Genomic DNA, 25,536 nt, shown 5'->3' on the forward strand with positions numbered 1-25,536 from the left:
GTTGGCCCTGTGCTATGTTCTCCTGGCTCTTTGGATCTCTCTTATCTGATATTCTTGTAGGTGGGAGAGATGATGTCACCCTCAGGGGAATTTATTAGACGCAATAGACTTCTCTTTCTTTCCTGTAAAATGATGACAGAATGTGATTCTACTTTCACATAATCCCTAAGGTTTTATCCTTTATTTTATTGGTTCTGGGGATTGAACCCAGAGCACTTAACCACTGAGCCACATCCCCCGCCCTTTTTTTTTTTATGCTTTTTATTTAGAGACAGCATCTCGTTGAGTTGCTAAGTACCTTGTTGCTAAGTGCCTATTGTTAATCTGTTGAGGCTGCCTTTGAACTCATAATCCTCCTGCCTCAGCCTCCCGAATTGCTGGGATTATAGGCATGGACCACCATTCCTGGCTTTTTTTTTTTTTTTCTTTTCATTTTCAATGGATCTTTACCTTATTTATATGTGGTGCCTCACACATGATAGGCAAGTGATGTCCCACTGAGCCACCACCCCAGCCCCCTGGCTAAGCTTTTATCTTTTAACCTTCCATTTTAATACATGAAATTTAGCTACCTTATTGACTTGGGAAGCTGAAGCAGGAGAATCTTAAGTATGAGGTTAGCCCTGGCAACTTAACAAGACCCTGTCTCAAAATTTAAAAAACGAAACTAAATAGGTATAATTTACAGGTTACAAAGAATTGTCATCACCATGGCACAATGGTATATGCCTGTAATCCAGTGATTTGTGAGGCTAAGGTGGGAAGATCTCAAGTTCAAGGCCAGTGTGGGCAACTTAGACCCTGTCTTGAAATAAAAAATAAAAAGAGGGGCTGGGATTGTGGCTCAGCGGTAGAGACATTTGTTATGGATGTGCATTAATGTAGCTGACTTAACAGCCACTCTTCCTTGACCAGCCCCAGAGGACTCTATCACACACACACACCCCAATCCCCACATAGTGAATCCGCTAGAGCTGTAGCAGGGATTCCTGGAATTCCTTGAAATTCCTTTCTGGGCAGCTATGTGTTGAGAAGTAATTGAAGTGTTATCACTTGATATGAGTTATTGGTTAGTGACTGGCTCATCTCATCCAGTGAACATTACTGGCATGTTTTCACTGGAATTTCTGGTTAAAAGAAAACCAATCAGCAGCAAAGTAGACTTGAGCTTTTCATTCCTTCTTTTTCTTTTGGTACGAGAGATTGAACCAGGGTCGCTTAACCACTGAGCCACATCTGCATCCCCCCCCCTTTTTTTTTTAAACAGGGCATTTGGTAAGTTGCTGAGGCTGGTTTTGAATTTATAATCCTCCTGCCTCAGTCTCCCAAGGCACTGGGTTTCTAGGCCTGCACTACCATGACTGGCCCTCTTATCTCCCCCCCCCCCATGAAAAGAATGCACCTCTCAAACCATCTGACTTCCTACCTGACCTTTCTCTTTTCTGGAGGGAGCACTGTAGACAGGCTTCTCTTGACTGCAGTGGCTAGTTGTGAATGGATGCTGTCACCCCTACCTGCCATCCTCCAGTTCTCACGAGAGCCAAGGAGAGTACCTCCCTCGGGAAAGGCAGCGGACCCTCACAGACCCCAACATGTTTGTGTCTGACAGTGGCCTATGAGTGGCAGACTCTTTGAGACCTGGCCCATGTTTTGATAGACTATCAGAATCATTTCCTCAGCCTCTAGTAAGATGATTCTTTTTTTTTTTTTTTTTTTTTTTTAATCTGACTGCAGACATGGATGAGGACTGTCTTGGTCCTAAGATTATAAGGTTCTAGTTGGCATCTGCTGCTCCTGCATTGTACCCCATGTGTGAGCATGGGCCCATCATGTGATGCTAGAGGTGTTCCTGCATCCTGTGTCCTGCTTTGGAGCCCTGTCTTTGGCAACCTTGCTGTGTGGACTGAGTGCCCTGTAGCACTCTCTTGATCTAGTGGTCCAGCTCACAACCTCCTAGAATTTGATGGGAGTTGGTTAGTTTTTTGGTTTTTTGTTTTTGAAATGAGGTCTCATTGTGTTATCAAGCTGGTCTCAAGCTCCTGGGTTGAAGTGATCCTCCACCTCAATGGTTTTTGTTTTGTTTTGTTTTGTTTTGTTTTTGTTCTCCCTATGGGTCAGTCCTGCATTCTTTCTGAACCTGGGTTGTTTTGTTTTAGTTTGTGTTCTGTGACAGTTCTGAGCATGTGCAGGCCCAGAACCACAACAATGCTCAGCCTACTTTTTCGAAGTATAAATTGACAAGGAAAGGTTCAGCTGGTTGGTGCTGGAGTTCTAGCCTCTGAGAGGATCTTTGGCATTTAAGAACAGCCCTAACAGGCATCTCTGTGGAAGTGCGTCCATCCATCATTTAAAGGGAGGAAGCCCACCAGGCAGGACCAAGGCTCTCCTGCCCACCTTCCCCCGTGATTTGTTTTTGTTTTTTGTTTTGTTGGTACTAGGAATTGAATCCGAGGATACTATACCACCAAGCTACATCCCCAGCCCTTTTTTTTTTTTTTTAATATTTTGAGTGAGGGTCTCACCAAGTTTCTTAGAGCCTCACTAAGTTGCTGAGCTGGTTTTGAACTTGCAATCCTCCTGCCTCAACCTTCCAAATTGCTGGAATTACAGGCAGGTGCCACTGTGCCTGGCTCCACCCATTTTTAATTAATGAGAGAAAACCAATTCCTCCATAGAAATCAGGACCAGCAACCCCAGAGAGACCTGGAGAAGAGGAAGTGGTTTGAGCTTGAGTTCTAAGACAAGCATTTCTGAGCAGGCTTATCTGAGCTTGTCTTCTGTTTCAGTGATCCTCAACTTCTCTCATAGCAAACTTTGGTGACATGTCTTCTTTTCAAGTCTATCCTAAGGTTGTGGTTTCCCAGACCATTGTCTTGCCTTGGCCCTTGAGGTCTGACTCTGACATTTTGTGGGCCAACTTCTAGATCCCTGATTCCTAGCCAGGCCTGAAGATGCTGTGAGCTTGAACTCTTCCTCCTCTCAGGTTGCTCCAAGCTGCCCCAAGGGTGCCTCACTCTGGCGGTCCTTCTTGCAGAGATTGCACACACCCTTTCCACCTGCCATGCACTGCGATTCTTGTTGCAATCACCTTGTCTGTTGTCCCTCTGTCCTCAAAGATGATTGCTGAAGCCTTGGCCCAAGGCGGGATGCACGTAAGAGCCCGGTTCCCACCCGCTTCTGCCATGTCTGCCGTCCAGTCGAGCTCCATCCCTTTGGGCGGACAGCCCACAGCACAGGTATTTAAGGACTGGGCCGCGTATAGGGCTCGGCCGGGAGCTCGGGGTTCCTCTGAGCGCCTTTGTAAAGCGCACCTGTCATCCTTGGTGACTTTCTGCACGGTGGCTTTCAGAGTGCCAAATCAGGTGTCATTGGTTTTTTGTTTGTTTGTTTGTTTAAATGAGGCCAAGCCCAGCAGTATTTCTCAAGGGGATATAAATAAATATCTGCTCCCCCACCTCTAGTTTAAGATAATCATGCTGCTGTCATCTTCATGGTAAAATAAAATAGAAGCCAAGCAAATAGTTGTGCTTTCTAGGACTGTGCAATCTAAACACTGTAGCCACTAATCATGTGTGGTAATTTACATTTAAATCAACATTAAATAAAACTAAAATTGCAGTTACTCAGTTGCACCAGTTATATTTTGAGCACCCAGTAATCCTGCGGGGAAGCTCACTGTACAGCACAGATCATAGAAGATGGCCACCATGAACAAAAGTTGTGTTAGAGCTGGGTATGGTGATGCACACCTATAATCCCAGCAGCTCAGGAGGCTGAGGCAGGAGGATCGTAAGTTTGAGGCCAGCCTCATCAATTTAGTAAGACCCTGTTTTAGAATCAAAGAGTAAAAAGAGCTGGGGATGTAGCTCAGTGGTATAGTGCCCAGTCTGTCTTGTCCCCTCCACCCAAAATATGTTGTATTGGACCAAGTTGTTCTAGATTTCACAGAATGGAGAATTTACTATACACACACTTTCCTAGGTAGATATAGACTTGTATATGTGTTATACTTTTCAGGGAAATGAATTCCTGGTTTTTCATTGTCAAGTAAAATTTAAAATCATCCCATGGTATATTTGTTAAACAGACAGCGCATGTCCTGTGTGCTAAGCACTGTTCTGAGATTCTGAAAATAAAATGGTGCTCAAGTTCTCTCATCACATGGGCTTTTCATTTTATGTGTGTTTTTGTGAAAAATCTCAGATTTGCCAGAAGACCTTTAAAATTCCTTTTCCATTACAGGGAAATGCATCTGTAATCCTAGCCCTATTATTCCCCGAGGGCCAGCATGTAGGCACTGTTCTCACAGTGTAATCACAACCAAGCCAGTAAGGTGGTGCCTGTATGGCCTCCTTCATACAAGGAAGTCTAGGTCTCTGGCTTAGTACCCATTGGCTTCACAGAGTCAGGTGGGGATAACTTCAGCAACAGCATGTAGGACTGATTTTATAAAAACGAGAGTCCCTAACATTTTGAGGGTGTGATACATGCTAGGTGTTGGGCTAGGTTCTTTGTGTCTGTAGTTCTGTGTTTCTCAGTGCTCCAGGACACAGTTTAAGCATTAGCCCCTTTTAAGAAATAAGAAAGGCCAGGTGTGGTGGCTCAGGAGGTTGAGACAGGAGAGTAGCAGGTTTGAGACCAGTCTCAGCAATTTAGCAAGGCTCTAAGCAATTTAGTGAGACCCTTTCTCAAAATACAAAGCAGGGGTGGCGCTGGGGATGTAGATCTGTTGTAAATTGCCCCTGGGTTAAATCCCCAGTAATCCCCCAGAAAAAGAAAAGAAATGAGAAGGCAGGGCTGGGGATGTGGCTCAGGCGGTAGCGCGCTCACCTGGCATGCGTGCAGCCTGGGTTCGATCCTCAGCACCATATACAAAAAAAGATGTTATGTCTGCTGAAAACTAAAAAATAAATATTAAAATTTAAAAAAAAAAGAAATGAGAAGGGCCCCAGGAGCTGGCATGTTGAGGATCAGGGGTTCAAATGAAATTCTCACACCTCAGCTTCTCAGTAGGATTCTTCTAGAAACCCCTCAACTTTGATCTTACTGCTGGACTGCCAACCTTATTCCTCTTCCCAGTTGGAACCATGCTCCTGGATGGGCTCTACCATGCCTGCAGCGATGGGTTCTGTCCTGGGCCTTTTATTGCTCTCACACTGCTGCGCAGTGGCCACTCCCCACACAGCCAGCTGCTGGTGTTTCTACCTGGACTTCTCACAGACACCCCCCACTTCACAGCCTTCCATGCTCCCTTCCACATAAACCTTGTCCTCTGAGTTGTGTCAACTAAATAAATCTTACTGCCTATAGTCCTTCCCAAACCCAAAGGCAGGGAAGCTAGGTAGAAAAGTGGAAAGAGAAAAAGTAAGATAAAGCCAAAATAAAGTTCATGCACAGAGAATTTTGGTTCATCCTCATGTGGCTTCAGTGATAGAGTCATCACCAGAAGATGCCTGCTAACTTCCACAGAAGATGCCTGCTAACTTGCCATGTTTCCCCAGTGCAGGGTGATGGGTGTACATCTGAAGCTTTGGGGTGGTGTATTGAGGACAAATGCAGTATCATTTAGAAAATACTTCTGTCTCCACAGAGGATTTTTGGCAACAAGGAACTTAGGCAAAGTTCTGGTTTTGTTTTTTAATCCAGGCTCATTCTTGCTTGCCCATAGAGAGAAAGGTGGCCCTAAAAATATTTACAGAAGGAAGAAAAGTTGATGAAGAGAACCCCAGTGTGGAAACCACCCCACTGCCCACACAGTGCTCTATGTAATCATGACCCTTCCCTCAAGTAACTTTCCTCCTTCTGTCTCCACACAGTCCCATAACATTAGGCTTGTCTGGGGCTTCAGAGCCTGTCTCCCCTCTGCAACCTCCTGCACACCTGGCTTTGGGTAGGTCCTGTTCAAAGGATCCCTGAATTGTGTGAAGCACCTGGGCCCTACACACTGGGCATTCGTCTGCCACCTTGGCTAGCTCCAGAAACATGGCAGACTTTTTTTTTTTAATATTTATTTTTTAGTTGTAGTTGGACACAATCCCTTTATTTTATTTATTCGTTTGTATGTGATGCTGAGGATCGAACCCAGGGCCTCACATGTGCTAGGCGAGCGCTCTGCCATTGAGCCACAACCCCAGCCCATGGTAGTCTTTTTTGATGTGTATTTCTAATCCAAACCCTCTCAAGAAAAGAAAGCTTATCCCAGGAATGTATCCTTAAAATCTAACCAAGGGCTGGGCATGTAGCTCAGTGGTAGAGCACTTACCTAACATGCCCAAGGCCCAGGGTTCTGTTCTTGGCACGAGTGGGGGTGGGATGGTGAACTAGCCAGGAGCTGCCCGGTTGCTCATCTGGCCAGTGGGCTGGACTGGAATTTACACCTATTGTGCTTTCCAGTGTCTCCTAACACTGGATGTCTTCCAGGCACATCCTTTTTCTGCTGTCCTCCCTTAGCAACCTGTACTCATTCTTCAGCAGGACATAATTGAGCATCCACCATGTCTTATTTTTTCCTTGTGGCAACACATTGGGACCAAGAAGGTAGTGGAAGTGTAAGCATTCTGTTACTCTTGTTACTCGTGTGTGTGTGTGTGTGTGTGTGTGTGTGTAGGGGGCTGCTGGGGATGAACCTAGGGCCTTGAATATTTTGGGCAAGCACTCTGCCACTGAGCAACATTTCCAGCCTCTTCTTTTTCGCGGGGGTAGGTGGGTACCAGGGATTGAATTCAGGGGTACTTGACCACTGAACCACATCCCCAGCTCTATTTTGTATTTTATTTAGATGCAGGGTCTCACTGAGTTGCTTAGCACTCACAGTTGCTGAGGCTCGCTTTGAACTCACAGTCCTCCTGTCTCAGCCTCCTCAGCCCCTGGGATTACAGGTGTGCACCACCACGCCCAGCTGTTGCCTTTTCCTAAGAACCCCACTGACACTCAACGAAGATAGTGGCCACCCCAGAAGAGATGTGTCAAGAAAAAGCAACAGAACACCTACATTTCCACTTGTTATTCCTTAGTTCCATGACTGTATCTTTGTGTTACGGTAGGAATGCTTCATGGACTCTGACAAATATGACAGCATGTCTGATATGTTCCAGGCACTTATCAGACACAGTGCCTTAGCCCAAGAGTTCAGCTGGGTAACATGGAGCTTCTGTCCTAGTACTCCCTTGGAGGGCATAAGGAGGTAGTACCACAATAGGACCATGCTCCTCTGTATTTCTAGATGGTGATTCCAAGGGACACACTTAAGTGCTGGACTAGGAGCAATGGGCAGTTCTGGGGTGTTGAGCAGGTACTGGTGGTCCAGAGAAAGCTAGGTACCAGTCTGTCCTGAGATTCTTTGTGGAATGAAGCTGTCTAGATCAGCCTTTCTGTTCTGCTGCCTCTGGGCCATTGCCCCTTTGCCATTCTGCCCTCCCAGTTCTTCTCCCTTACTCTTCATCCATCTTGCCTGGCCACCCTGTGTAGCCCCACAGCTTCTGTCTAAGCTATTGTGCTTTCCCAGGAAAGCAGATTGTGCCATTAATGCTAAGACACATTTACCGTGCCTGTGCTTCCCCTGCAACACACTAGCTGTGTGACCATGAGCATGTCACCCCTCTCTGAGCTCTTATGTTGTCACCTGTGACATGCAGGTAACAAGTAGTGTGCAGGGTGTGTGGGATATGTGTCATTCTCATCCTGTGGTTCTTGCTGGTGGCTTGACAGACCCATATCCATGCCAGTGGCCAACTGTTACCTGAGAGCATAGAAGGCAATTTCTTTTTTCCCCAAGTGCTCCCTCCCTGACTAGAGAGCAGCACTGGCAGCTCCCTCTCTACTCCCTGTGGGCTGGGTTTCTTTCCTGTCCCACTGGCTGCCTCAGTAGGCCAATTCTGTCTTAAGATGGGTTTGAGGTACTAGGCTCTTCCTTGTACCATGTATGTCTAAGGTAACTTGGGACTTGAACCACCCAGCACTGCCAACCTGAAAAGGGCCCAGGTTTCCTGTTCTTGGAAGTGAAAGATTATCTGTGGTTTGTTTTCCTTCCCTCTTACTGGAAATCTCTCCCCACCTCTAGCCCTCTGGGGTCTGCTGGCTGTCCTGTCCTGGGACAACTGAAGCGCTGAGATGGGCCCATTTGCTGTGTGGGTGCCTGGGGGCTCTTCAGGGACCAAAGCAGAAGTGTTGGGACTTTCTCTGGATGGCCCAGCCCCAGAGAGGTGCTAATGGGATTCAGGGTGTCAGACAGTTGTGTGGGTGGGTCTGGAGGGGCCTCATACATGAGCAGACCTGTGTGCCAGCCTGGAGCCTGGAGAAAGTTTAGGCAGAAGCTTCTAGATTATGTTAGGGTGACTAGAAAAACCTGGTGCTGGGGACCCAGGCTTACCTGGACAGAGGAGAAAGGCCCTTTGGTTCCCTGGGGCATGATCCCTGGCCTGGACTTGGATGTCCTACCTCCACTGGATGCTTTCTGAGCCATCCACCCTTCACCTTGTCTTAGACATGCTGTCTCATGCCAGACACAACTACTTGGAACCCCATCCTCTCATTAAAAACAGAGGGTGTCAGCTACATGTGCTGTGCCCCCAGGGGCTGAGAGCTGAGGTAGAACATGATTGTGAGACAGTCTTCCTGCTGTAGCAGCCATACCCAGCCATGATGCCCTATGGGTATCTTGCTACTATTTGCCACAGAAGCAGCAAACTTTTAGGCTGCAGACAAGGTCTGACCATCTCCTATAAGGGACATCTGCTTGAGCAGGGGCTGAATGCAGATGGAACAGCAGGTGGGGACTCATGCTGGGGAAAGACCAGGGATGGCAGGGCCTCCTGGGGATACATGAGGGACAGGGATAGGGGGGAACTTACTATAGGTAGGATCCTGCCTGACAGGGCTGGGATGGGCATGGGGCCTCAGGACCTTTGCTCTCTGCTCCTTGGCACTGTCTGTAGTTCTTTGCATGGAACGTTCTGGTCCTACAATTTGTTAGCATCTGGGTTGATTCTGAAGCATGTTTTCCAATGTATGGAACATACCACCTGACCTGGTTTCCCAAGATTTACAGTGTAGCCAGCACCATGATTGTATTGGACCTACATGGGAGAAGCCTGCTGCATTTAATTCAGCATTTTACAGATGAAACATGTTTCACATTAGCATGAATACACTTGGAGGAGTAACTGGGCCCACCAACTAGAGGTCCAAGCTCCCTTGCTCTTGCCCTTTCATTCCCTAGCCAGGGGTGTCTTAGTCACAAAGTGGTGGAAACAGTTCATTCTATTATTGTCCCCTGGGCCCATGGTTTTGGTTTAGAGCCTCTGACCCAATCATGTGGGAAGCACCGTGATATGGTGCCTTGTGTATCCTGACACTCCATTGCATATAGTGCCAGGGGCAGTCTCCACCTAGCACCCAGGGCAGTGCTGCCTGGCACAGTCAATGGAAACAGGTGGGGAAGCCAGTGAGCAAAAGGGAGGTGACATTTCATTCCATGAGCTTGATCCATGTGGTACTGAGCAGACTACCTCCAGCTCCCTTGCCCTCCTCTGCTTGACTGGTAGGTAGGTGGGGACGAGGGCAGGCATCATTTTCTGGTGGGATCTGAGTCTGTTCCCAATTTGAGGAGCTGAGAACCCACTCAGAGTAGTCCTTACCCAGTACTTCTGTCACTGTGGCAGAAGAGTACATGGAAGGGAAGTGTGGACGCCCCAGTTGGGCATCAGTATCCTCAGAGTGGATCAGTATCCTCACTTGAGCTGGTCTGCAAAACTGAATGGTCCAGGAGTCAAGTGAGGCTAGGAGAGGTGCTCAGTGTACCTCATTGACTAGGATGTGGGAGATGCCACCTCAGGCCCTTGGGAACCTCTGAAGCAAGCAGAGCCTTCAGGGTGGTCACATTATAGCAAGGGGCTGGCATGCAACTGTTCTTATCTAGACTGCCATCTTACACTTCTCCTCTGGAAGGTGTGGGTACATACATCTTGTCCCTGATGCCTGGCTACTACAGTTTCAATCCCTTGGAGTTCACAGGTAAAAAAGATGATGTCCCTTGTGCTGATAGTGGTACAGATGACTGCGTTTGGATTGTTCCCAACACAGACTAGGGAGCAGGAACAGCCCTGCTCTGTGGACAGGGACAGCCTCTAAGGACTCAGGTGCATACACTTGCATGACAGAGCCGAGCTCTGAGCCCAGGCAGCTCTGATGCTAAGTCACCTCTCCCAGTGGACTCTACTAGTCCAGTTGAGGGACCAGGGTCACTGGTAAGACTGATGCAGGTGCTTCCTGTGGATATGCACATGGCTCTTCCAACCACCTTGTTCTAATTAAGTAGGTCCAGGTGGGACACAGTGTAAGACATGATCTCCCTGCTGCCCCCTACTGGTCAAGTAGGGAGGTGCCATTTGCATGTATCAGGACAGGAGATTCAGATGGCTGGCCTTATTCTCAATGCAGTCAGCAGACAGTTTGTGGAAGACTTTCCCACAGCAGAGCAATGTCCTTACTGACCCATAGAGGACAGCATCCAAGGCAAGACAGGGTATGGCAGGGCACACATGAGGCCATCACCTTCTATTCACACCCCCCATGCCTGAGAAGCCAGGAGCAAAAAGCTATGGTCTGTTGCAACCCAGAAACCCAGAGTCCTCCTGCCCTTTCACCAAAGAGCTGGGGCTGCCCACCTAGCCTTCCCACCAGCTTTGGTCACTGTGTGCTATGTGCCCAGGGATGGGGTTTTTGCCTAAGTGAATCTAAGTGGCATCTGGAAGAAGACAAGGATATAGGGTGAGGCTGTGAGGGAGGTGAAGCCTGTGGGGACAGTGGGCAGATAGCATGGAGGCAGGCAGGAGTGTTTGACAGTGAGCCAGCTGAGTCCCTCCTCTTCCAGGTCAGCCAGAGCAGCCTCACTATGCTATCCTCTCCATCACCGGGCCAGCAGGTGCAGACCCCACAGTCGATGCCTCCCCCTCCCCAACCATCTCCACAGCCCGGCTCACAGCCCAATTCCAATGTCAGGTAGGCCTGGCCAAGAATGGCCCTCCCCATCTGGCCCTTAGGGCAGGCCTGCCCAGTGCCCCTGGCTCAGATCCGCTTCCTTTCATTTGGCTACAGCTCCGGCCCTGCTCCATCCCCCAGCAGCTTCCTGCCCAGCCCCTCACCACAGCCCTCCCAGAGCCCAGTGACAGCTCGCACCCCACAGAACTTCAGTGTGCCCTCCCCTGGACCTTTAAATACCCCTGGTAAGTGAGACCTGCGGCTGGGGTGGGCAGAGCCCTGGGAGGTGTCAAGAGTCACCTTCACCTTCACCAGACCTTACAACTTGTAAGGAGTGCAAGAGCTCTTAGATCACTCAGAGCCTGAGCCCCTCACCTAAGGATTCACTGAGAGCCAGCCTTATGCACCATGTCCCACAGTGAACCCCAGCTCCGTCATGAGCCCAGCAGGCTCCAGCCAGGCAGAGGAACAACAATACCTGGACAAGCTGAAGCAACTTTCCAAGTATATTGAACCCCTGCGCCGGATGATCAACAAGATTGACAAGAATGAAGGTGGGGCCAGAGGCCAGGGCTGGGTGCAGGGACCCCACAGACACTCAGAGCCTGCAACTTAGTGTCCTTTCTCTGTCCCAGACAGGAAAAAGGACCTGAGTAAGATGAAGAGCCTTCTGGACATTCTGACTGACCCCTCTAAGAGGTGAGCTTTGCAGAGGGTTCTGGGGCGGAATAGTGCTATACCACAGCTTGTGGAGGGCTCCCAGGGCTTGTGATGACCTGGGTTTAGCAAAGTGGTCCAGCAGGTCTTTGGGCCCTGCCAGAAGCCTCTGAGGCTCCATGTAGGTATGTATTGGGGCTTCAATCCAAGACTTCACCTCCAGCACCCAGCCTTTGCCCTACTCCACAGCCACTGCTATGGAGCTCATGCTTCTATCCTTTGGCCACCATAGTTTGTCTCCTCAGGTCCTGGTTTACAGTGGCCTCACCACGTCTGCCTGAGGCTGATCTTTAGCTCTGCCCAACTTTTCAATAATCTTTGGCTAGCAGCTATGTCTCAGTCACCTTGTCTACTGCAGGGCTAGCAGCAGCCATGTGGCTCATTGTGGAAATGAAGCTATAGGTGATGCCTATGAGAAATATGTGGGTAGCCATAGCTTGCCGTCTTCTCATCCCTTTTCCCTACCTGCTGGCCATGGGCTGCTATGAGCACCTGAGCTGGGACAGCACTGCAAAACTGTGCACATTATTTCTCTCCTATCTCACTGCCTCAGCTCAAGCTCTTGCTTGCTTTCTAGAAGTTTCTCTTAATTCTGCTTATCTGTGTTGAATAGTAATCACTGTTCCACAGCCCTCCAGGTCTTCTTGGGTTAATTATTCATTGGGGTTTTAGGGTCAAGGGGGACAGGGACTGACCTAGATAAGACTGAGGCCTTAGCCTAGTTTGGGAGCAGCTGGCTACTAGCTGGGGTTTCTATGGAGGTTTCCAATGACTAAAGCCTAGACAGGCCAGGTAGGCAATGGTTGGGATCAGCACCCAAGAGTCACTGACTCCCCAAGCCCCCTTGCACAGAAACCAGCCTGCATTCTCTCTCTCCTCAGGTGTCCCTTGAAGACCCTGCAGAAGTGTGAGATCGCCCTGGAAAAACTCAAGAATGACATGGCGGTGGTGAGTGGAGTCTCAGGCACCTCTAGGGAAGTCAAGGCTTACCTCACAGCATCTCAGAAGATGTGTGGGAGGAACATTCATGGTCAAGGGCAATCAGGGCTTGGGTCTAGGCCTAACCTGGGAACTCTACCCACAAGGCTTCTTTCAAGCCCAATTGCTGTGGAGAGTGGGAACACAAAGTCACCTTCTGACCTTGGTCCCATGGGTGCCTCTGCCACCCTGCATCTGCCAGCCCAGCCCAAGGTGCTGCCCTTAGACAATAAAGCCTGAGCAGGGCTTCCAGGGTGGGGGACTGTATCCAGTTATTGGCCACCACTGGCTACACAGAGGTGGAGGTTATGGGTGAATCCTCAGGATTCTGTGATGGCTGAGGATGATGGCCTTGGGGTCTGGAAGTCCTCTTCACAATGGGTGAGGCCTCAAGCTCAAGCTGCTGACTCTGTCTGTCTTATCCCTAGCCCACACCCCCACCACCCCCAGTGCTACCAACAAAGCAGCAGGATCTATGCCAACCACTCCTGGATGCTGTCCTGGCCAACATCCGCTCTCCCGTTTTCAACCATTCCCTGTACCGCACATTCGTTCCAGCCATGACAGCCATCCATGGCCCACCTATTACGTATGTACAACCAGGGCTGGGCCTTGTGGTGGGTTGCAGGCCAAAGGCTGCATGTAACCAGCGTGGTCACCATGGCCACCTCCTCCAGGGCCCCGGTGGTGTGTACCCGGAAGCGCAGGTTTGAGGAGGATGATCGGCAGAGCATCCCCAACGTCCTCCAAGGGGAGGTGGCCAGATTAGATCCCAAGTTCCTGGTGAACTTGGACCCTTCTCACTGCAGTAACAACGGCACCGTCCACCTGATATGCAAGCTTGGTGAGTGTCCAGGTAGGATAGGGGTGACATGGGAGAGTGAATCCTAACCTGGAAGCCCCAGGACTCTACTGCCTACACCAGAGACCATGAAATGCTCAGCCTTCAAGACACAAGTACTTCCCTCCTCTGAGCCTGCCCCTGCACTCATACTACCAAGCTGCCCACTCTGTCCTCACTCCTCCTCCTTCCTGGAGGCCTAGCCTCAACCTCCCAGGCCTGAGCCCATGTACTCTCACCTCTTCCCCATACACAGTGGCTCTGCTTGCTAAAAACACTGGATTTACTGTGAGCAGGGTCCGTTCAGGAGCAGGGCCCGTTCAGGAGCAGGGCTTTGAGGCCAGTGTTTGTGTCAGGTCCAGGCTTGGGCCAGGTCACAGGCAGCCTTCTGTGTTGCAGACGACAAGGACCTCCCAAGTGTGCCACCACTGGAGCTCAGTGTGCCTGCTGACTATCCTGCCCAGAGCCCACTGTGGATTGACCGGCAGTGGCAATATGGTGGGTGAACCAAGAGGAAACATTTGGGAACCCAGGAAAGACAAGGGTCAGTTCTGGGCAAACAGGGTTTCCTATGTAGCAGGATTACCTGTGTATCCCTCCTGTTTCCCCTTGCACAGGGAGGAACAGTGGTCACCTGGAGGAAGAAGAGACTCTCTACCTCCTCCCCCATTGTGTCCTTTGCCCCTATCTTACAGCTCCAGGGCAGCTATGTTTAGTCAGGGAGGGGTAAACAAGCCTACTGCTCAAGGATAGACCTAGTTGATCCTGGTGGCCCCTAGAGCTCAGCAGGGCTTCTATGGGCCCACCACCAGGAGCTTGGGTGCATGTGGATCTATATGGGTGATGTGACTCCAGAGAGACTATGTTGGGTATAGGCAGTCCCCTTAGGGGAAAGCCTGTGGGTCCAGATCCCATTGAGATTCCAGTTTTTCACTGACATTGTTGCTCTGGAAGGAGAGCCCTACTTCCAGACGATCACAGGAGACTGATTAGGGGTTGGGGGGCTTCCCAGAGAGGTGTCCATATGGGCCAGGTTCAGACATGTCTGACTGCTTTGAGAGGGTTTGGTGTTCATGGCCTGCTGCTCTGTTGCAGATGCCAACCCCTTTCTGCAGTCAGTGCACCGGTGCATGACCTCCCGGCTGCTGCAGCTTCCTGACAAGCATTCAGTCACAGCCTTGCTCAACACCTGGGCACAGAGCATCCACCAGGCCTGCCTTTCAGCCTCCTAGCCAAGAACTGCGGGGACAGCCAGAAGCCTTGATGGGGCTGTGGACTCATGCCTCATATTGGATGTTTCTAGGTGTTGACTTCCTTAAAAAGCCTGGGATAGGTTAGCTTTCCTGCTTTTCTCTTCTGCCTTGGGACCTGCCAGACATTTCCCCATACTTGTACAGTATTGGGCCAGTTGGCTGTGGAGCTGTCTGCATGGGGGATACTTTCTAGAGAAGATTCTCCTCACACTTTCCTCCAGGGAATCAGATCCCACACTCCTTGGACTGCACTTCCTGTGATCTCTCCAGGCTCCGTGTCCACTCTGAGCAGCATGAGGGAGAACTCAGGGTCTTGTCCATGCATCTGGTTAGAATACATTTTACTCATTTCTATAGGAGAATGTGGAGGACATAGGAAAACCTTAAAGTACAATCTCTGATCGGTTTGGATTCAGGCTGTGTCACTTGTGGCAGTTGGGTCATATCACAGGGACACTCCTGGATTAAGGGCACAGGCTCCATTTTTGAGAGAAGTTTATCCTGTGGGCAGCAGTGAGTTCCCTACCACCAGCTAGGTGGGTTCTGCTCACACTTCTTGAAGCTCTTATTCAGCACTGTGAGGGAGCAGTGGCATCTGAGGAGCCTGTCCCTGGTACCCGTGTGCTGCTCTTGGGTGAAGGATGCCATGTCCCTGCTGTGAGGGATGAAAAGGGACCATTTGGGCATTGTCCTGAGGACCTGGCATCATCAGAGTATCCTATTCTCTGTGCTGCCCCCAGAATGGAGGCTCCTTGTGGGATGCAGCTGTACATTGCCTCCGTGTGTTGCCTTTCACACTGAGCACCAGCTGGCAGCCCTCTGGTGATAATAATTTCCCCTTTTTATATGTGCACTACCCTGTCATATGTGGTTCTTATAATAAATTTATCATTCCCGTGTTTCTCATGAGTTAATCACTGCATCCCCTTCTCTCTGAAGCTGGGGCCCACTGTTCTGTTAGGGATGCTGTCAGTCTTTCAGGTGGACAGTGTTCAGTCTAGCCCAGGATGCTCCAGATCTTAGCTCCTGATACAGTACACTATTCCTCAGTCTGGTTCATGCCCAGATTCCTTGTCAAGGTCCTTCTGAGATTAATGGCCAGGAAATGGAGCACGGTGGCAGAGAGCCTGTAGGATGGCACTAGGCCCTGAACTGACCGCCACAAGGTGATATGTGCAGCTACTATTCTGATGAGGGGAGGTATAGCATTCTGGAGGAGAAAATTCTCCCGTGATGTGGCCGTCTAAGACAGCTCAGCTGGACCAATCAGCAGTGTTGGTGTAGAAAATGACAACATCTTGCCCCTAGCAGTGTCCAGTCTGGGCAGGAGACCCAGAATAATCATCGCTTGGAAAGGCAGCCCCTGGCCAAGACAAGGGAGAGGAAAACCATCTGGCCTCCAGGGAGATGCTTCTCTTCTGGGAGAGTTGCCAACTCATGGGATGAGCAAGCCCTGGCTGCCCAGTCAGGTCCCTTCCAAACTAGCGGAGAGTTACTTCAAATGGCCAGGAGAAGACAACTGATAGCCAGTGAGGAAGGAGACTTAGGACTTGGAGAAACAAGTTTTATTTTCAGTCTTCAACAGGTAGCATAATATTTATTTCATAATGTGGTTTTGTTTTAATGCAGAATAGCAAAATAATAGCTAAAAATAAACAGTTTCTCAATTCTGAGATCAAGTACTTTATCTGTCATGCGTTTCCCCAGTCTTGGACTTCATCGTGGCTTAAAAGTAGTAGAAAGCATATGAACTGCTGCAGAGAGAGCTAGCCTCCAGCTGTGGGCACTGGGCTCAGAGAACTGAGCGGTGCAGGCGCCGGCTTTGCACCACCTGCAGCCTTTTCTGCCGCTCCGCAAAATTACTCTTAAGGCTCTGTTTAAGCGCGGGCAGGATACCACGCTCTGCCGCAGGCATTGGGCTCAGAATCAAGCTGGGAATGGGGAAAGGGGCAGTCACTGTAAGCATCTTCAAGCCCTTTGGGCCCCTGGGGTAGAAGCTGGACTGAGAGCTGGCAGCCCTGCCTGAGACCCAGCCCTCTTCCCTGTGGCCATCAGACTGTTACCCACTCTCCTGTGCCAGGAAACTCACCATTTCTTTGAGAGGCCCTTGGTCGAGACTTTGGGGAACTGAGTGGCCTCCTGGTCCCTGGGGAAGGAAGTCAGCAGTGAGCCCCACTCTAGGCCCCACTGGGCTGGGGCAGTGGCACAGGGGCACTCACTTTATAGAGCCAGACCCAGCCTCCTCAGGGGCAGCTTTTGGCCTTTGGTTCCCTTCCAGAAGGGACTTGAGATGCTGCAGCTGAGAGAGAAGAGAGGCATGGTGGGGTACAAGGTAGGGCCCGTAGAGGTGCCAGGCCATGCCCTGCCCAGGCCTCACCTCTTGTGCCTGTAGGAGGTTGGCGTTCCACAGCTGCCGGATGACTACCTCGCACTGCTGTACTGTAGTGGGCTTGCGCAGGTGTGGAGGCAGGCTCATCAAGGGAGCTGCTCCTGTCACCTGCCTGCCCTTGTGCTGGGTGACCCCCACAAAGGTGGCCCCTGAATTAGAGTTCTCCGCATCCTCGTCTCTGAAATGTCATAACAGCAGCCCAGAGGTGGCCTAAGGAATTGATCTTACCACCCTTCCCACAGCAGTGTCCATGCCAGCATGGGCCCATGAGGGGAAAAGGGCCATCTACATATCTTATGCTGGGCCTGGCTCCCTTCTGCTGACCAAGGTTCTTTGGGAACCAGGTGGGGTTCTTTGGAACCAGCTACCTGGACCTGTCCCTTCCCCTTCAAGGTACACTGAGGATCAGGTGTTTCGGGAAGTGGGGACCAGCTAACTGGGTCCTAACCTCATGCCCAGCAGGTCTTTTCACTGCAGGCTGGTCTCTAGGGAATGTTAGGTTTGTTCAGAGAAGTGGGATCCTGTCCAACTAGCTACACTATTCCAGATCATGTACTCTAGCTTTCCAGGGAGGTCCAAGAAACAGTGGTCACCGGATCTTGGTTCTGCTGTGCCTTGCTGGCCCAGTGCTTTCCAAAGGCAGGCACCCAACTCCAAGATAATCAATCAGGCCCACTCACTGTGCTCTGTGGTGTGGATTTGTTTTTTGGTTTTATTTTGTGTTTGTTTGTTTGTTTGTTTTTTGATACCTGAAATTAAATTCCAGGATGCTTAACCACTAAGCCACATCCCCCAACCCTTTTTAGTTTTTACTTTGAGACAGGGCCTCACTAAGTTGCTGAGGCTGCCTTGAATTTACAATCCTCCTGCCTCACTCTCCTTGGTCACTGGAATTACAGGTGTACACCACACCAGGCTTACTCACTGTGTTCTTGGTAAAAAACTAATTTGGAAATCAGATAATTTTTTTGTTTCTTTTCTCTGAGAAAGGTTTAGGAGCTGCAACTGGTCCTCTTGTGGGCCCTTGTCAGCACAGGGACCCTCCAGGACCCCCAGGGAAGAGGAAGAAGGCAGCACCCAACAGCCTGGTAGCTGACTGCATGAGCCCATGGAGAAGTGGGTGAAGAGATCTGCTGTTCCCAGGGTGGGAATCTACTAAGTGCAAGCCTAGGGCCTTTGGGTTGCAGGCCTGTGCCTTGATGCAGGTGAGCCTTACTTGGCCTGCCCCTGCACCCCAGGGACTCTGTCCAGCTTGCTGCTGTGAAACAGGGCAGCATTGAATGGTTCCTCTTCCAGGTCCATCTTCTGGGGGGCATCAGCTTTCGACTCTTGCCTCTTGGAGCTGGGCTGGGGCCTTGCCTTGCTTTGAGAGTTGGCTGCAGGTCAGACCCGACAGGGCCAGTCACTGCCCAAGTCCTCTGGGATCAGCTGCTTGCACCCAAGAAGCCCCTGCCCCTGCCCCTCTGTAAATGGGAGATGGAAAGAGCCTCCCTTGGAAGGTCTGATGGGAGGAATAAATTGGGGTTCTGAGGGTAAAGTCTGTGAGTCATGCCTGCTGAACACGTCAGAGCAATCAGGTGGAAGCTGGCTTCCATTTGGAGTGAAATAGAACTGGGGAAGAGCACTGGAACTCTGCATGGGTTTATTCTCTAGGCCCAAGCCCAGGCCCATTGCCCACTGGTAAGGAAGCTTGGCCTCTTGTGGCAGTCAGAATGGGAGAAGAAGCTCTCTGCTCCCCTCATTCTTCAAAAGATGTTATAAGGCAAGGGCTCTGTGGGCAGGATCATCCCACCTGCATCTTGCCTATCTGGGCATAACAGGTCAACAGGCCTTCTGCTGGACAGTCTGTGCACATCCTCCCAGGGAGACCACTGGGGGCCTTGGCAGGCACTTAGGAATCCCCTCTATCAGTGAGTCCAACTGATCACACTCCTGCCCAGGTGGAGCTGCCATGGTATCTTGCTGCCCTGCAACAATATCCCAACCCTGTCCTGTGTGGTAGCCTTCCTTCAAGGCCTCCCTCTGGGCCACTGTCTGATCCCACTCTCCTTAGTCTCCTGTGACTTCAGCTCTCAGAGTACCAGGGACTGCCCTCTTGGCTCTCTTTAACTAACCCTTCTCCCCTGAATCCATGGGGTCTTCCCAAAGTCTGCCCAACATAAGACCACTATGGGCTTACAGCTTCCTGGTCAGCACCCATACTGGCCACCCCAGCCTTGGGCCCAGTAGGGCCCTTGCTCAGAGTACATAGGGGGTCCTGGCCCACTCACCTGACACTGTTGAATTGGAGATGGACTTGTTGGACTGAAAGCTTGATGTGGACATGCTTCCTGTAAGAGAGAACATGCAAGGTTCAACCCAACATGAGAGTAGCTACCACCCAAGAGCCCACGTGTCCCAACCTCCTGGCCTTTGCAGGCCTCAGTCCTACATGTTTGTGGGGACTCCTCCCCAAACCTGGTGGGGATGTGTCCTGCCTGTTCTACCCAACACTCCCTTGAGGCAGCCAAGTTCCCAGAGGAACAGAGGCCACTGGAAAAGTTGTCTCCTGAGGGGTATTCATAAAGCAAGGAAGTTGTGACTTAAAGAACATCAAGTCCTGAGTGAGAGCATAACCTCTCCTGGTGTCTCATCAGGGCCTCCAGTCCTGCAGGGCTAGAGCTACTAACTTGGGCTACACTTTGCCCAGAACAGCTTGCTAGGGCTGCTCCAGAGGGTTATCTGCAGATAACCAGTGGGTTGTTCCTCCACTCTATTTTCTGCGTGTCTTCAGGAAGGGAGAGCCCTGGGCACCACCTGAGATAGGATGTTCCCAAATGGCACCATTTGCCAGTCAGATCACCTGATGTTCTAAAGGTAAGGAGAAGAATGAACCCAAGAACTCAATAGGGGTACCCCTGGGCTGGGCTAGGGAATAGGCAAGGAGAATGGGCCATAACGGGAACAAGAAAGTGTCTTGGACAAGTGCTGCAGGCTGAGTCTCTGCTTCTTTCCCCACGGTGTCTACAGAGATGATGGCAGGAAAGATTTCTCATAGGGAGTATACCCAGAGTCACCTCTTCCAAGGGACCAGAAACAGGGCTGGGAAGCCAGAGGGTAGCCCTGGAGGAAAGGGGCTGTTCCAGGGCCCCCACCTGATTCAGGAGCTCTGTTCAGATGAGGAAGGGTCTACAGCCCCATCTGCTCAGATCTCAGCCCTTGAGACTGAGCACCTGCTGCACTGCATAAAGTTACCCAGCTGTGGGGGAAGTGGCATCTATTTAGTTCCCCCAGAACCAGTTCCCACTGAGTTAGCATGCCAGATCAACATGAGTAATCTGGGGATGGGGGCTGCAGTAGACAGAAGTAACTTCCTATCAGGCACTAAGGGGCCTCAGCCTTACCTTTCTTCTGTGGCTTCTGATTCATTATTAGCTTGTAGTGGAGATCTGGAAGCAAGCACATGTTCTCCTTGTCATTTTCAAAGCCATAGCTTCTCTGAAAGAAGAAGCTTGGCTTGGCCTGCCCTGCCTACTCCCTCCTAGTCCCCAAGAGTCCTGGCTTGTGATCATGGCTGACTGGCTCTTGCTTGTAGTTCCTGCCAGCCTTTTCTACCAAGTCTTTGCCCTAGGCCAGAAATGCCTCTGGCTATTCCCTGTCATCTCCCACCATGTCCCTGATGTCTGCTGGGCACACTGCCAGCCAAGGCCTTGGCTCCAGGGGTAGAGAAGTGAATCATGATAACCCAGCCCTCCAGGAGGCCCTGAACATGAATGTGCAAATGTGAGCAAGACAATAATCAAGTGATGCCCAGATATGGGGCTGGCCAGGTCAGGTGTCAGGAACCAGGGTGAGACTCAAGAAGACATGTGGAAGGTGCCCTAACATGACAGATGCCATTACTGAGTCCTTGTCAATCCAGATAAAGACAACACTAGAAGCAGGCCAGAGAAACTGAAGCAAGCAGGACCCGGTGATGGGCAGAGACGCTCTAACTAGTGAGGCCAGAGTCCCAACATGCTTCAGGTTCTGTGTCAAGCATGGCTTAGCTGGTGAGGAGACCCCAAGGATGCAGTTAGAAAGACCCTGCCTGGGGATAACATGGACACTCTGGAGAGGTCCAGACAGTGTCTGCCCTTGATACTTGGTTATAATTCACTGAGCTGTACACTCTCACTTGCGTATGTTCAACTTGTTTAAAAACTTTTTTGAAAATGAGATTGGCCTGACCCTGTCCACGAGTGAGGGAATACTGCTCTGTGCCCTCCCTGTATCCCAAAACTGATCTGGAACTTACAGTGCTGTGCTTCTGGCTGCAGGCCCAGGAAGGGTTTAGGGCACCAGGGGAATCGGGCCGCTTGTCTCAGCTTCAAGACTCACCCTTATTCTCCCGCTTCAAGTGCTCGATCTCCTCATGGAGCTTGACCAGTGTCTCCGAATGCTGCTGCTGCAGGAACTGCAGGCTCTTCTCCAGGTCCAGGACCCGCTTCTGTGCCTCGCTGAACCCGAGCTGTGTGGGATGAGGTACCTGGTACTGGAGGCCCGCGAGCGGGCGCTGACGTGGGCGCGATGTGGCCCGGGAGCCCGGGGTCGTCGAGCTGAGGGGCCGCGCCCCAGCCGCCACCCCCACCCCACTCATGTCTTCACTGCCACTGCCTCCGCCTTCAGCTTAGTGGCCGGGTTGACCGGGCCTGGCGCCGCGTAGCTATGGGAACAGGCACGCCCGAGGGGAGGGAGGAGGGGCGGGGCCTACAGCCACGTTCTGTCTAGATGAGTACATTTGACTTAAAAAGCATCCTCTGACTTGAACGTTGGAATCATCTGCATTTACAGTAGGTCTTAATGCTTCATTTTTAATAGCAGTTTACTTTTTGAGCAGGAGATACAATTATAGATTCAAAATTAACTTCCAATTACTTCCAATAATCACAGAATCTATTCATAATGAAATGTGGATAAAATAGGAAAAACAGTTGTCTGAAGGCATCTGAGAGGGGCAAAAATTAGGAAGGGAGTGAGTACTTGAAAGGAGAGCTTCTTTTGCTGTGGGGGCTCTCTCTAGTCATTTAGACATCAAATAGGACACCACAGGTTTATTGACTTAAAGCAGAGGATGGAGGTTCTATAGGCCATGGCATCTGAAAATTGAAGAAATTGAAAGAAAAATCTGTGGCTGTCTCTGAATTGTATGCACATACCTAGACATGACTCCAGGAAGGCCAGGAGAAAGACAAATCAGGCCCATGCTCCCTGGCTGGTCTCTCAGTTTTCCTGGGACCTGCTGCTGTCTTGAGGGGAAGCAACTGCTTGGAGTTGAACACAGATGTGTTAGTGAAAGGAAGACAGATGTGTTAGTGAAAGATTAGACAGTGGAAGAAACTGGCTGACTCATCTTCACCTTGACCCACAGCTCATCTAGTCTGGACTGGATATTTAAAACCCTTATGACAGGCTGGGGTTGTGAGTCAGTGGTAGAGTGCTTGCCTCATCTGTGTGAGGCACTGGGTTCAATCCTCAGCACCACATATAAATAAATAAATAGAATAAAAATTCATCAACTTAAAAAAACAAACAAGCAAACCCTTTAAAAACATCACCACATTGTTGGGAGCGAGACAAGGAGGAGGAGGTACCATTGCACTAGGCCAGATTGTATGGATGCAGAGATATCAGTAAACCTGGGTTATAAGGTTATCAAGAAGACTACAGGAAAAAACATATTTTCTTCTTGCTGCAAAAGTTTAGTTGTAATAGAAGTTTGCATGGGCCAGCTTGGTGCAGTGGCACGGGCCTGTAATCCCCGAGGCTTGGGAGGCTGAAGTAGGAGGATGCCAAGTTCAAAGCCAGCCTCAGCATCTTAGTAAGGCCCTAAACAACTTAGCAAGAATCCCTGTCTCTAAAATATAAAAATGGGCTGGGAATGTAGCTCAGTGTTTAAGTACCCCTGGGTGTTCTATCCTTGGTACAAAAAAAAAAAAAGGGGGGGGGAGGAGGAGGAAGAGGAATAAAGAAGAAGAAAAAGTAGTAGTAGTTGTTGTAGTTGAAGTTTGAACAGGTCAATGAGTGTCATTGAGGCATTCTATTGACACTGCCATAAACAGCTGGTGGACCTGCAGCTATTTCCTGCAAAGAAGTGGCACTGGAAAGCATGAACAACAGCTTTCTACTTCTTTCAGAATGTTCCCATCAGTGAGCACTAGAGGATCTTCTTTGCAAGACTGGTGCTTAACCTGACAGAACTGGCCACCCTTCGGGCTGACCTTGGGAAACTGAAGATTCTGTACTCACATGAGAATTGGCATAAACCTGTCAAGAAATATTAGAAGAGGGATTTTCTTTCTTTTTTTTTTTTTTTTAAAGAGAGAGTGGGGGAGAGAGAGAGAGAGAGAGAGAGAGAGAGAGAGAGAATTTTTTTTTAATATTTATTTTTTAGTTCTTGGTGGACACAACATCTTTGTTTGTACGTGGTGCTGAGGATCGAACCCGGGCCGCACGCATGCCAGGCGAGCGCGCTACCGCTTGAGCCACATCCCCAGCCCAGAAGAGGGATTTTCAAAATGGTTACAACCAAATTCTTTCATGCCTGGTGTCTAATGTGGTATTCAACCCTGTTTTTGGTATGGAGTCATTTCTCCATATTTATGAAAAATATGGAAATTGTGAAGCTGATTCCTGATCAGAGACCCAAAAATATGAAAAGCATCATCAGACCCAAGTGCCAAGTTATTACTTTCCCATAGATTTTTTCTGATGTGAGCAAAAGTCATTGTCAAGCATATTTTTCAACTTTTGTATCCAGCTTTCATCCACTGGTTTATTTTTACCTTTATTTTGTTTATTTAGTTATTTTAAATGTGGGGCTGAGGATTGAACCCAGTGCTTCACATGTGCCAGGCAAGTGCTCCACATATGCCAGGCAAGTGATCGATCTCCTCATAGAGCTTGACCAGTGTCTCCGAAAGCTGCTGGTTTATATGCATTTTCTTTTTCTTTTCTTTTTTTTTTGTACTGGGGATTGAACTCAGGGGCACTTACTCAACCACTGAGCCACATCCCCAGCTCTATTTTGTATTTTATTTAGAGACAGGGTCTCACTGAGTTGCTTAGTGCCTCGCTTTTGCTTAGGCTGGTTTTGAACTTGCAATCCTCCTGTCTCAGCCTCTCGAGGTGCTGGGATTACAGGCATGTGCCACCATGCCAAGCTCTTCTTCATTATTTATTTATTTATTAGATGTAGATGGACACAACACAATGCCTTTATTTTTATGTGGTGCTGAGGATCGAACCCGGGTCCTGCTCATGCTAGGCGAGCGCTCTACCACTGAGCCACAATCCCAGCCCCATCTTCTTCATTTTTATTAATTATATTATCTTAAAGAGTTAAGACTTAAAAAAACAAAAAAACAAAAAAAACCTTCCAATCTGTAACTATGCTGTGGCCAAAAAAACCCTTTTCTCCCTTTTCTTTCACTTCTTTGTTCTGACCTCTTAAGGCAGCACAGAGACTGGCATGGACATTAAAGTCAAAACCTATTTTTATAGCTGGAATACAATTAGATTAAGTAGAAATTCCAAAGAGGGAATTTCTCTCGGACTCTGACTTTACTATGTAAAGAAGGAAAGAACAAAAGAGAATGGGGAGGGCTGGGGCTATAGCTCAGTGGCGGAGTGCTTGCCTTGCATGTGTGAAGCACTGGGTTCGATTCTCAGCACCACATAAAAATAAAATAAAAAAATAAAGGCATGCTGTCATCTACATCAATAAAATTTTTTTGGAGAATTTTTAATATTTTATTTTTTAGTTTTCGACGGACACAACATCTTTGTTTGTATGTGGTGTTGAGGATTGAACCTGGGCCACACGCATGCCAGGCGAGCGCACTACCGCTTGAGCCACATCCCCAGCCCCAATAAAATTTTTTTAAAAAAAAAAAAGAGGATGGGGAGGTAATGGAAAGGGATGTCTGGGCGCTGGGGTTGTGGCTCAGTGGTAGAGCGCTTACTAGCATTCATGAGGCACTGGGTTCGAACCTTAGCACTACATAAATGTAAAATAAAGATATTGTGTCCACCTAAAACTAAAAAATATTTTTTTTTAAAAAAAGGAATACCTGTTTCTTAGAGGACATTTGCAAACTAAAGCTGAAGAGGCATCAGAGTGGCCTGGTGTTTATTTCTTCCATTTCCTACTAAAGGATTTTATAGCATGTTCACCTGAGAGGGTGGGTGGAAGGGATGATATGAGGACTTCACAGTACACCTTAGCCGAGTTTTAGTTCAGATCTATCCTGTATAATTAATTACAAAGGTCCTACTCTGCTAGGAAATACTTGTTCATGACTGTGCTCCAAATAGCTTAAGTTTCAAGTCAAGTGCAGCCAACAATTCTTTTGACCCTGCTA

General features: G+C 49.3%; 2 protein-coding genes across 17 annotated transcripts in view; one reads left to right on the forward strand and one right to left on the reverse strand.

The window, feature by feature from the left end:
• The window catches only part of Med15 (mediator complex subunit 15), a 73,766-nt gene extending 58,098 nt beyond the window's left edge, over positions 1 to 15,668 (forward strand). For 6 of the 16 annotated variants that reach the window (XM_076861852.1, XM_076861296.1, XM_076860935.1 and 3 more), the window contains 10 exons: positions 3,117 to 3,236; positions 10,871 to 10,998; positions 11,095 to 11,222; positions 11,397 to 11,531; positions 11,613 to 11,676; positions 12,576 to 12,642; positions 13,101 to 13,261; positions 13,350 to 13,516; positions 13,913 to 14,011; positions 14,609 to 15,668. In XM_076861852.1, coding sequence (XP_076717967.1) covers positions 3,117 to 3,236; positions 10,871 to 10,998; positions 11,095 to 11,222; positions 11,397 to 11,531; positions 11,613 to 11,676; positions 12,576 to 12,642; positions 13,101 to 13,261; positions 13,350 to 13,516; positions 13,913 to 14,011; positions 14,609 to 14,745 — 1,206 coding nt within the window. In that variant the 3' untranslated portion in view covers positions 14,746 to 15,668. Of the gene's footprint in view, positions 1 to 3,116; positions 3,237 to 10,870; positions 10,999 to 11,094; positions 11,223 to 11,396; positions 11,532 to 11,612; positions 11,677 to 12,575; positions 12,643 to 13,100; positions 13,262 to 13,349; positions 13,517 to 13,912; positions 14,016 to 14,608 lie in introns of all 16 variants that reach the window. The other 10 variants (XM_076861381.1, XM_076861506.1, XM_076861617.1 and 7 more) reach the window with 5 other exon arrangements.
• Positions 15,669 to 16,384: 716 nt separating this feature from the next.
• Positions 16,385 to 21,773, reverse strand: LOC143403883 (coiled-coil domain-containing protein 74B-like). Its single transcript, XM_076862221.1, has 6 exons — positions 21,515 to 21,773; positions 19,426 to 19,485; positions 18,372 to 18,531; positions 16,986 to 17,333; positions 16,856 to 16,912; positions 16,385 to 16,697 (listed from the first exon to the last, which is right to left on the reverse strand). The coding sequence occupies exons 1-6, from the start codon at positions 21,771 to 21,773 to the stop codon at positions 16,559 to 16,561; spliced, it is 1,023 nt and encodes a 340-aa protein (XP_076718336.1). The 3' UTR covers positions 16,385 to 16,558.
• Positions 21,774 to 25,536: the final 3,763 nt, after the last annotated feature.

Source organism: Callospermophilus lateralis, chromosome 1, assembly GCF_048772815.1.
Source record: "Callospermophilus lateralis isolate mCalLat2 chromosome 1, mCalLat2.hap1, whole genome shotgun sequence".
In the NCBI taxonomy this organism is placed as follows: domain Eukaryota; kingdom Metazoa; phylum Chordata; class Mammalia; order Rodentia; family Sciuridae; genus Callospermophilus; species Callospermophilus lateralis.